This window comes from Heloderma suspectum, chromosome 1, assembly GCF_057233095.1.
Source record: "Heloderma suspectum isolate Gila_16-S chromosome 1, 16-S_ref, whole genome shotgun sequence".
NCBI lineage: Eukaryota > Metazoa > Chordata > Lepidosauria > Squamata > Helodermatidae > Heloderma > Heloderma suspectum.
The window spans coordinates 427,287,627-427,300,123 of NC_139458.1; the positions used below are offsets into that span (position 1 = coordinate 427,287,627).

At 41.0% G+C, this 12,497-nt stretch overlaps 1 protein-coding gene across 5 annotated transcripts in view; it reads right to left on the reverse strand.

The window, feature by feature from the left end:
• The window catches only part of FANCL (FA complementation group L), a 66,423-nt gene that overhangs the window by 7,404 nt on the left and 46,522 nt on the right, over positions 1 to 12,497 (reverse strand). For 4 of the 5 annotated variants that reach the window (XR_014786990.1, XR_014786991.1, XM_084829299.1 and 1 more), the window contains exons 8-9: positions 5,569 to 5,719; positions 754 to 837 (exon numbers count right to left, since the gene is read on the reverse strand). Coding sequence is in view for 3 of the 5 variants with exons in the window: in XM_084829299.1 (XP_084685425.1) it covers positions 754 to 837; positions 5,569 to 5,719 (235 nt within the window). In the remaining 2 variants the exon portion in view is untranslated. The remainder of the gene's footprint in view (positions 1 to 753; positions 838 to 5,568; positions 5,720 to 12,497) is intronic. The other variant, XM_084829302.1, reaches the window with a different exon arrangement.

Consider the following 12,497-nt stretch of genomic DNA (forward strand, 5'->3'; position numbering starts at 1 on the left):
ATTAACATGGGTTAAGTGATAATGAGGATCATATCTTAATTAAGAACTTAAACTGAGCCCTGCTGGATCATACAAATGTCCACCAAGAATCCCATAAAGCAGCAGTATCTGGGTGTTCTACTTTCTGTCCACTTCTGATTAAGGAAACCATGTTGGTATTAGTAATGTATCGGGGGAAGGGAGGGGAAAGTTCCACCATCTCTGTCAAGTTCCTGACAGCACCACTGCACAAAGCTGTGACATAAAACAATGACTGGGCATGCTAGAGATGGCATGACAGGGCTGGAAATAGGTAAACTATGGATCACTCTAAGGAGATATTGGTCACCAGAGATCCATTTATATTTGCACAAACCTACATTCCCAGTATTTTCTCAGGAGTTTGCTACAATGGTATGAGCTCCAACATGCAGCAAGCCCCCCCCCATCCCCCATATACTGTGCATGACACCTCTCTGTGTTGCTGTAGCTAAATGCATCTTTTAGATCAGGGTGCCATTATATAAACAGTGCAAATTGATTTTGTAATGTATTGAATCTTCCAATGAATTTCTGAGCAACAAGCACACACAGTTTTCTAAAAATTAAGTTCAATCATGTGATTCTAGGTTAGGCTGCCTGAAACAAGTATACCCAATTTGCTATAAAATTAACCTGCAGTAAGCTTAAAATGATATACACTGCAACAGAAAAGCTACTATGATTGACAAAGTGGTTTGTTGTTTTTTTTTTTAAAAATAGAAGTTATCCTACCATGGTCTGCTCCAAGAAAGTAACACTCGGGAAGCATGGTGGGATGCCTGGGATCTACCTCTATATTAACTGAAACGTTCCTTCCTGAAACATACATGCATATAGAAGGACAGATCTAAAAATAAATATGGCTTCATTCTTACTCATCTAGACTTCACACACACATGGAAAGGAACATCATTTGCAATAACTCTTAGTTCAGGATTTGAGTCCAAAATGCTGTGCGTGTCATTTCTAAAAACAATATATCAGTACGAGCTAGGCTTTTTCTTCAAATTAAGCATTTACTACTTAAGAAGTCACAACTCCAAAGTGTTTGTCTTGTCCTTTTCACCTGCTCTTTCCCTTCTCAGTACTGAAGACTTATTTTAAATATGTAATTATTTATTCGGCTTGCAATGCTTAGCTGATTCATCAGTTAGATTAATCGATTAAAAACATTTTAATCAATTAAAGCGCCTCTAATTAATCAAGAAGCAGGGTTTTTTTTAAAGATACATATTTTAAATTCATGTACTTACAAAAAACATGCTGTGTCTGGTGCCATCTTAAAAGAGGCATGCCCTCCTGTGCAAGAGGAGGAGTTTGTCTTCTATGATACAGTCTGCTGTGACATCTACATCATCCTCTAAAAACAAAGGGTTGAATCCAGAGAAACTCACACTTTCAACTAACTTGTACCATTGATTTCAATGGGCTAAATCCTAAGTTCTGACTCCAGTGTCTTTGTCCCTACTGGCTGCAGCCTCAGCCCTTTGCATGCTGAGTGGAAGATCTGAAGGGGGTCTCTTTTTTGAGTTCAGCTGAACTTGCTTAGAATCCTCCATGTGATCAGGAGTTCTACGCAAACAGGGTTCCCAATTGTGTGGAAGATTCTAAGCATATTCAGGTAAACAAAGATTCCTCCTTCAGATCTTACTGCTCACTGTACAAAGTTGGGCAGCAGCTGGTGGGGACAAAGATGCTGGGGGCAGGGCTAGTGTACAGGGCCCAGCTCATCACCCCACTCATTCTGGGAGCATATGGAGGTGTGCATTTTAACAGCTACCTGGAGAGGACAGGCCTTGCCTCAGTTGTCTACGCACTAGTGATGTCCAGGCTGGGCTACTGTAATGTGCTATACATGGGGCTGCCTTTGAAGATGGTTCAGAAACTTCAGCGGGTACAGAATGCGGCTGTGAAAGTATTGGTGGGGGTGAGGCGACTCAATCACATAATGCCTCTACTGCGCCAGCTGCACTGGTTACTGGTGTGTTTCTGAGCCCAATTTAAAGTGCTGGTGGGGCAGAACCGCCCCATGGTTTTATTTATTTAAACACAGTGTTAAGGGCCTATAGCTTCTCCATACGCTGCAGGTTGCCTGGTGGGTGTGTAAGAATGTATGGAATAGTGTGAGGAGTGGCTGAATGCCTGGGGCTGTGTGATTGTCAGTTAGAATGTTGATGGGAGGGGTGGTGAAGTGTGTGAGAGTGAGTAAAAAGAGGCAGTTGGATGACAGAAGAGAGATGAGGGAGAGAGGAATTGGCTCTCTTAGATAAACATCTCCTGGGGATAGGGAGAGGTGGTTAGTGGTTTCAGACCTTAGTTTAGCATAGGCTAGGTTAAGAGAAATCTTTTAAAGTTCAGTCTGTATAAGAACCTAAATAAATTATTTTGATTCTTTTACATCAAATCTGTACTTAAGTCTTCATCACACTATTTATACTTAACCTAGGTAGGAGTTTAAAAAAGGGCTCAACGTGCACACACAATTATACTCTAGGATAAAAGGAGTATAAGAAAGGTGGTTAAAGGTGGAAACCTGAGGTGGGTGGGAACAACCTGCCTAGGTGGAAGCAAAGATGAACCCCCCGTCTTGAGGGACCATAGGCTGGGTGAAAAGAGGACGCGTTTTGTCACAGCTGGTTTTGACTTTTAAAGCCTTAAATGGTTTGGGACCAAGTTACTTAATGACCGCCTTCACCTGTATCAGCCTGCCTGCCCTTTAAGATCAGAAAGAGAGGACCTTCTCATTTGCCCACCTGTGAGAGCAGTTAGATGGGTGACTGCATGTAAGAAGGGCCTTCTCTGCAGTGGCCCCACCCCTTTGGAACAAGTTGCCATAAGAAGTCAGCCATGCTCCGTCATTGCACACTTTTAAGAACGCCTTGAAAACGTATTATTTTACTGTGGCTTTCTCTTGATATGACTGTCGTTCCTGTTGCTGGTTTTATCGTTGGCTTTAATTCTTGTTTTTATTAGTATTTTACTGTTTTTATCGTTTTTAATATTTTAACTGTTTTTTACGTATTTTGTTGCTGTAAGCCGCCTTCGGAGGGCCTCTGCCCTGAAAGGTGGCCAAGAAATATTTTAAAATAATAAATAAATGCTTGAACAGGGCTTTCCTCTAGATCCAATCCAGAGGATTTTTTTTATTCATAAGCATTGTTTTATTCATATGCAAATGTATCAATCAAGTGACAGACCTGTCACTGAAACTTATGTATGCAGCCGCTGCCTTACAGAACAATGGAAGAGGAAAAAGGGTGTCTGCCTCAAGGATCAAGGGAAGACCCACAGATCAGTTAGATTCCTAATGAATATGCAGTGGAGGTGAAGAATAGATTTAAGGGACTAGATTTAGTAGATAGGGTCCTGGAAGAACTATGGACAGAAGTTCGCAACATTGTTCAGGAGGTGGCAACAAAAAACGTCCCAAAGAAAAAGAAAACCAAGAAGGCAAGATGGCTGTCTGCTGAGACACTGGAAGCAGCCCAAGAAAGAAGGAAAGCAAAAGGCAACAGTGATAGGGGAAGATATGCCCAATTAAATGCAAAATTCCAGAGGTTAGCCAGAAGAGATAAGGAATTATTTTTAAACAAGCAATGCACAGAAGCGGAAGAAGATAATAGAATAGGAAGGACAAGAGACCTCTTCCAGAAAATTAGAAACATCGGAGGTAAATTCTTGGCAAAAATGGGTATGATCAAAAACAAAGATGGCAAAGGCCTAACAGAAGCAGAAGAGATCAAGAAAAGGTGGCAAGAATATACGGAAGATCTGTATAGGAAGGATAATAACATCGGGGATAGATTTGACGGTGTGGTCAGTGAGCTAGAGCCAGACATCCTGAAGAGTGAGGTTGAATGGGCCTTAGGAAGCATTGCTAATAAGGCAGCAGGAGATGACAGTATCCCAGTTGAACTGTTTAAAATCTTGCAAGATGATGCTGTCAAGGTGATGTATGCCATGTGCCAGCAAATTTGGAAAACACAAGAATGGCCAACAGATTGGAAAAAATCAACCTATATCCCCATACCAAAAAAGGGAAGCACCAAAGAATGTTCCAACTATCGAACAGTGGCACTTATTTCACATGCCAGTAAAGTAATGCTCAAGTTCTTGCAAGGTAGACTCCAGCAATTCATGGGACGAGAATTGCCAGATGTACAAGCTGGGTTTAGAAAAGGCAGAGGAACTAGAGACCAAATTGCCAATATCTGCTGGATAATGGAGAAAGCCAGGGAGTTTCAGAAAAACATCTATTTCTGTTTTATTGACTATTCTAATGCCTTTGACTGTGTGGATCATAACAAATTGTGGCAAATTCTTGGTGGTATGGGGATACCAAGTCATCTTGTCTGCCTCCTGAGGAATCTGTATAACGACCAAGTAGCAACGGTAAGAACAGACCATGGAACAACGGACTGGTTTAAGATTGGGAAAGGAGTACGGCAGCGTTGTATACTCTCACCCTACCTATTCAACCTGTACGCAGAACACATCATGTGACGTGCTGGGCTTGATGAAGCCAAGGCTGGAGTCAAAATCGCTGGAAGAAACATTAACAATCTCCGATATGCAGATGATACCACTTTGATGGCTGAAAGCGAGGAGGAGCTGAGGAACCTCATGACAAAGGTGAAAGAAGAAAGTGCAAAAGCTGGGTTGCAGTTCAACCTCAAAAAAACCAAGATTATGGCAACCAGCTTGATTGATAACTGGCAAATAGAGGGAGAAAACATGGAGGCAGTGACAGACTTTGTCTTTCTAGGCACAAAGATTACTGCAGACATTGACTGCAGCCAGGAAATCAGAAGACGTGTACTTCTTGGGAGGAGAGCAATGACAAATCTTGATAAAATAGTGAACAGCAGAGACATCACACTGACAACAAAGGTCCGCATAGTTAAAGCAATGGTATTCCCCGTAGTAACCCATGGCTGCGAGAGCTGGACCATAAGGAAGGCTGAGCGAAGGAAGATAGATGCTTTTGAACTGTGGTGCTGGAGGAAAATTCTGAGAGTGCCTTGGACTGCAAGAAGATCAAACCAGTCTATACTCCAGGAAATCAAGCCAGACTGTTCACTTGAGGGAATGATCTTAAAGGCAAAACTGAAGTACTTTGGCCACATCATGAGAAGACAGGATACCCTGGAGAAGATGCTGATGCTAGGGAAAGTGGAAGGCAAAAGGAAGAAGGGCCGACCAAGGGCAAGGTGGATGGATGATATTCTGGAGGTGACGGGCTCGACCTTGGGGGAGCTGGGGGTGGCGACAGCTGACAGGAAGCTCTGGCGAGGGCTGGTCCATGAAGTCACGAAGAGTCGGAAGCGACTGACCAAATAAACAACAACAACACAAGGATCTTACTATCTAAATTCTGAAACATTTAATAGTGCACTGACCAAGAAACCCTATTAGATTTAATAGCAGATATCAATCAGTATGTTCTGTTTAAAAGCATAATCCTATATGAAAACTAAGAATTTTAAATGTTTTTCTTTTCTGTGTTCTTTATCTCCTTTAACACAAAGTTGTCCTTTTTATTCTTACCAACTGCAATCCTTCGCATTGTGGAGCTCCGTGTGGGCTTTTCTGGCTCAAGTACCCAGGTCTTCTCATCGATTTCATCTAGAGCATTCCAAAACTCCTTCAATGATTCTAATGCTGCCAAGAACTGACTGTGAATGCTTAATAAGGAGCTCTGAGAGAGAAGGAAATTGTAACAAATTTTATAGATGGAAATTTACCAAGAGAAATAGAGAATAGCCTTTTAATAACAGCCTGTTGCAACTTTTAAAAATCTACCATACATCTAACTGTAAAATAATATGCAACAGAAAAAAAGATTGTTTTTCCTTTGAAACCACTTTTTGAGTTTTGAATGGGCTATACAAATACTGTAATTTTTTGGCTATATTATCATTCATCTTTCAAATGTATTTATATATAGATATGGATATACAGATATCCAACACTATAATGAAAGTAAGGAAAAACTAGATACATCTCAAAGCTATTTTTAAATTCAAAAGTAAAAATATATATTTGATGTATTTATTAATTTATATTATGTATACTTATTACTGCATAGTTCATAACAAGCGGGTTCTACAGTGTTCAATAAAAAAACCTAAGAATGGCTCATAGTTACTTATGAGATTATCCTCAGGTTTGCATTGTAAGTAGGGATGTCAGAGAATTCCGCCACGGATCTCGGTAAGGCCGAATGCCAGTGCATTCAGCCCCCCGAAATCTGTGGCAGAACGACCTGCCCCCCCACAGATCCCTCCTGGGACGAGACTTACCTGGGGCGGATGTTCCGGGTGGCAGCGGCTCCGGCTGCTGCGAAGACTGGTCTTCCGACCAGCTGCCGTCGCCGCCATTTGCAGTCAGGAGGTTTGTTTTTTTTTTAACAGAGACGTGATAGACTATGTAAATCTTTACGTAGGCTATCACGGCTGGGTTAAAAAAAAAACCACGCATACGCAAATGGCGGCGGCTACGGCTGCCGCCATTTGCATTCCTTAGTTTTGGCCGTCTTAGTCTACGTAAATATTTACGTAGACTAAGACGGCCAAAAATAAGGAACGCAAATGGCAGCGGCTGTAGCCGATGCCATTTGCGTACGCGGTTTTTTGTTGTTGTTTTTTACCCAGAGCCCTCCACAGCCGGAAGTCCAGCTGCGGACGGCTCTGGCCTGGCCGGCTGCTCTGTAGAGCCGCCGCAGAGCACAGCCGGCCGTCGAGGATTCCGGGGGGAACGGATCACCTCCCCCCCGAGGATTCCGGGGGGAGGGACGGAATGCCTCCCTCCCCACCATGAACATAATCTGTGGAAAGGTAAGTGACTTTCGTACATTCCTAATTGTAAGCCCTTTGTAACTCATTCACACACAACATTACAACATTAAACATCAAGTGATTTGGAATACCGGGAAGTCTAGAAATATGCTGCAATTGACTGAATTACAAGGAAAATGTGGGCTTTTTTCCTAACTAAAATGTGTGCTAGGAATCAACTGCTGACTCACATTTCAGAAGGAAGAGAAAGACGTGTGTGGTCTTTAACGCAACTTTTAAAACAGAGTCCCAGAGATCCTGGGGTCCTTTGGTAGGACTAGCAGACACATTTGGTAGAGCCTGTATATCACCAAATTGTATAATGTCAGTTTTTTTTTCATATATGGAAATTTATGGCTGAAAGAACCAAGGCATTTTAGGAATGGGGTATTTTTATAAAGCAGAGTTGTGTAGCACTCAGTTCTAAAGTATTAAAAATTGAAATTATACTTTTTAAGAGTAATACAAAAATATGGGTCTTTTTACCAATCTTCTTCATAATGTGAAATGACACAGATGAAGTTTTGGATGTTTTAAAAATTGCTTAGATGGCTTTTTTATTTTATACATAGGAAAAATATTGAAAAGAGGAAGGGAAGAGGTTGAGAAAGAAAATGCTGGATTTTTCCCCCTACTGTTATTAAATTATATTAAAGTGAGAAAGCACTTAAGCAGAAAAGTGTGAATACTGCCAATCTCAAAATGTAACGCTTATTATCTTTAAAAGCATTTTGTTACTTTTATAATACCTGAAGTGATATAATAGTGTCAGTCACTTAACCAGATCTTAGAGCATAATATCTTCATCTTAAGTACTATTATTTCCAGTATTTTAATAATTTTCACACTGTCTTGGAATGTGATCTTTTGTGCTCTGATGACACTTAAATTAATAGCATAATTTTCTGGTACTTGCAACAGTTGCTTTCCATTTTGATTTTTCACATTTCCCTACATCACATACAGATAAATCCTCTAATAATCATTTTTATCTTTATCTTTAGGGAATTCAGAGGATTTTCAGTAGAAATAAAGAAACATCAAGGGAATAGAATCCACAGATACATTTTGAAATCCAATTAATTTTAATACTAATTGCAATTTTTCGATAATGTTCTTTAAAAGGTGGCCAAATCTTTTCTTAAAGTGATCAGCTCATCTGATCTTATTTGCATGCTTCATTGATGTTGCCAACTGACTTTCCATATGCATATCTGAATCTCTATCTTAAAATCAGCCACATTACTTTGTCATGCAAATCATAAAGAGTTTATCATCCATTTTATACTTTAACCAGTTTTTTTCTGAACACTTCTCCTTTAAGCAATTTGCATGGATCCCATTTTTATCTGTGACAAGATACTTGGTAAAGAAATAAATAGCTAATCTGATCCTTTGTGATTCTAGATAGAGGATATTTATTTAGCTATCAAATGTATGGATTACCCCCCCACACACACCCCGTGAGTACTTGAGGTGATATACAAACTCTAGTACAATCCACCATAAATAACATTAAAAGTGACAAGGAATTCAGAGTTGAGGCCAAATAACTGAGCAGAAGGATAATAAGCCACTCTTGCTGTGCCACAGATACTTGTACAAGAGCTTGTGAAGCTCTGTAACAGATAGGTTCTACAACAGTTCTCATACTTGCACAGAACATCATTCAATTTACTTTTACTTTTTCATGAAGTGCTCTAGCAGAAGGTGCAAAATATCTCTTTCATGAGCAAAAGAGGCCTTCTACACGCAGAATGGCACCTTTGCTCCCTACACAGTGTGCTTTGTAGCATTATTGTTAAAATTCATGCAAACAAAACAAATTCATAAAAAAATAAAAGGAGCAGACTGGAATAAAGATTATTTTTATTCAAAAATACCACCATCAAGTTTGAAAATAAAATATGAACAAGTGGGGACCCACAACAAAAAGTTTCAGTGTATCTTCAGCTCCTAACAGAAGTGCTTCTTTCAGGGCTCCAACCAGCCTGAAAGTGAAGCTTTGTAGCATTTTGGAGGGCTTGCAGAGAGCAGGAGAGTGCAAAGGGGGAAAGATGTCTGATAGCTCCCTATATAGCATGGTGAGGCTTTTAACCTCACCATACGCGTCTCCCTAATTGCCATCTCCAGGTCACTATTAGCTATCAGGGGTTCAAGCATGCCAATTTCCTTCTCCCCCAATCCTTCAGCTGACACCATTAACATTTCATAGGTTATGGAATTCATTCAAGTCTTGGTTAGGGTTTTGTTTTTTAGATTTCCTTTTTCTTTTAAATTTACAAATGAATATATAACTTATACAGCAGCAGAGCTGGGGTCTCCTCCGAGTACACAGAAACTACCAGTCAGGGTTCAGTTTTACATACGTACATAGTAGCCACCTTCATGAATTTCTATTATAATCTTTTTATGTTTAATGTGTTTCCAGTCACATGCTCCCCAAATCTGGCACCGATTAGAATTCTTAAAGTACCGTTTTATTTCTGAAGGGTTTTTAGGAACCCTCATGCACAGTGCATTACAGTAATCAAATCCAGGTCTGGCCACTCCAGGTAAGGCACAGTTGGCATACCAGCCAATCTGTATACAGACACATCTAATTTATTCAAGGCATTTTTATCACGCTTTTCAGAAAAACACCGTCTCCCAAAGCGGCGCACACTAATAAAAAAAAGAGACTGATCATGCCAACAGGCTTACAAATGAAAACAACAAGACTCCCAAGAAAAGGAGCATGGATTACAAAGGGAGAGGGGGAAGACCAGTTTTTCAAGGCCAGAACAAAGTGATGAACTAGAAGCGAGTATTTATATGCACTTTGGGCCAGGCTTGGTGGTGTTCTTGCTTGAATGAGGCTCTTGTTCCTTAGGCCAATGGATGGGGCCAGAGTGTTCTTTCCCCATCCTTCTGCAGTCCCAGGGCAACTGTCAGTTGGAGCGGAGCATTCTTTCTGGCAGGGAGGGGGAAGTGCGCTATGGTTTGGTGGAATTTTGCCCTTACAGCAACACTTACACCACTACAGTGCTTTATTTTTACTCATTCAAGTGAATGGCAGCCATTCACTTACATGGTAAAAAGGGGTGGCTTTCATTTTTTAGTCAGTTAGTTGGACTGTGACACTGTAGCATGTTGAAATCTGGGTAGTAGCAGGCAGGTAGATAGAGCATGCTGTGGAAGTGTCCAAATTAACCCCAAAAACTCAACAATGCAAACTGCAAGTGATGTTCATTGATGATCAATGAGTGAGCCTCTATGCAGTGAGAAATATTTAAATATTGTGACCTCTGAAGACAAAATTAAATGCTAGGTTAAATACATAGTGTGCAGCTGATCTTCACAATTCTTAACCCTGAAATAAGCACAGAGGGCCCCAATCAAGATCATGACAACCTCACATGAGTAGGGCAGATTTAAACCTTCACACCCAGCCACCTCCTGCCCCCAATCCCCCCCCCCAAGCTGGTTGGGAGTTAAAAAAAGAAAAAACCCTCTATTCGGGGGTGGGTGGGAGGTTTAAAAATCCCCTACCTGTACACAGTGGTCCCAATACATATCAGCGCCCTATGGGCTTACTTCAAGGTTAAAAGCAAAAAGCAAAAACATGTTTAACATAGCATCTAGTTTAGCTCCGAATACTCACTGGCAGATAGAAGCCTCCTTTAGGGACTTCTCATTGGGACTATAATGTATGAAGCAGTTCTCAGACACTGATGTGATATCAGCTCCCTGTGGCATGCTTTGATAATGATTCCCACTCTTGAAGCACGAGACTACCACAACATTTCTATTCATGCTTGCTTTCAGTACCATTCTCCAGCCCCTAAAGAAACACTCAAGTTTGATTTCAGGGAGCCCCAAATAGGAGCCTTTTTCAGGCCTCTTGGAGGAGCGCGGCGGGGGGGGGATATTCAAGAGTGGAAATGGGATAAAGGATGCTCCCCACCCCCACCCCCATTGTGCTATATAGCACGGGGGGCGGGATTTCAGCATGAAAACAGGAGGGGGGAAGCTGAAATCCCCCCTCCTGATTCACCATGGTCCTGAATTGGGGCGCATGTGCTTACCCAGAGGTAAGTCAATCAGGCATTCACATGTAGCTGCACTAATTTGCCTCAGAAAAGGATAAAGCCAGTCACTGTCAAGTGCAGCATCAAGCTGCAGGAGGGAGCTGGAGGAGGAGAGGCAGAGGGCACTGCAAGGAACATTCAGGTTTTTCGCTACTCTTGTCGAGCACCTCTGTAGCCCTTTCAAACAAGCTATGCAGAACCTACACTGCCAAATTCGGACGTCATGACAAACCACCCTGAAAACGCCACCGTGAACAACCCAAGGACAAACTATGGGCTCACTCTCATGAAAAATAAGCCACCCTGCAGAAACTATGCCGGGTTCAGACATCATGACAAGCCACTGTGGTGGGTTGTTGTGTTGTGTGAACCAGGTCATTGTCTGCCTGACTTCTTGTCAGCCCACCCCTCTCTCTATGCTACAGATTAAAAAAAAAATCTTCAAAACTGCCTTTCAAGAACCTGTGAACTTACAGAATGAGATGGCAGTTGAGCCTATAGGGTCTATAGGTTCAACTACTATCACCATTCTGTAAGCTCTTATCAGACAGGTTGGAAGATTTTAAAAAAATGTTTTAATTTACAAACATATATACTTCTGCATTCCTGGAAAGTCCCCCAAGTATGTAGAAACCAATCTCTTATTTTTAGGGGGGCCCAACATGCTTCCAAACGTATAGGCACTTGACTATTTGAGTTTGCAAGTAGAAGGAATGATGCAAAGTTCTCCCACCTTTTCCTTGCTTGTACAGGTCTTTTGAAAAATGTTAGCAACAGTCATTTGGATGTTTTAATGGTATCTCTGCAGCACAAATCCACTGATTTTAGCTACTTCCAGGATGTGCAAAATCTCTTTGGGGTACACAACCACATAACTTAAGAGCAAAAGTCCACAGCAGAAACTTATGAAGAAATTAAAATTCCTTTCAACTAAATAATGGAGGGAAAGACTTACTAGGCTAGGCAATATCCACTACATTGATTGGAGGATTAAGACAAAAACATGAGAAAAATGCACTGCAGTGAACAGGTTCTGACACAGCAGGGGTATGGATTGGATGACCTGCTAGGTCTCTTCTCTTAGTAATTTATGATTCTTTCAGATTTGCCTGGAAAATGGTTTCCATTTGTCATTTACTCAGGCTGAACCCTCTCTTCAGCACCCCTCCCAATCCACATATCCACTAGCAAAAAAAAGAAGTGTCGGATCTGAAATCTTTTTTAAAAAACAAAAACCTCCCCTTGTCAACCATCCAAGCTTTTGTGCATGTAATTGATTCAATATTCCACAATTCCGTTGCAGGCTTAGCAATAGAACTTAAAAATACACCAGGCTTATTTTGAAGATCCAGCATCACATATTTTACTGGAAATAATTTTAACTAAAAATTCAAAGGGAAAGGCAGGGCTTTAATATGAGGGCCTGTGAATAATTATATGCACTATCTGTGTATTTTTCAAAAATGGTGTAGACTGCAAATATATTTGGCTAATGAGAAAAAACAAAGTATGTAACTGATGTAAGTAGATGTAGTAGCACTTGTCATTGGGAAGCTCTCCGTTTATTTGG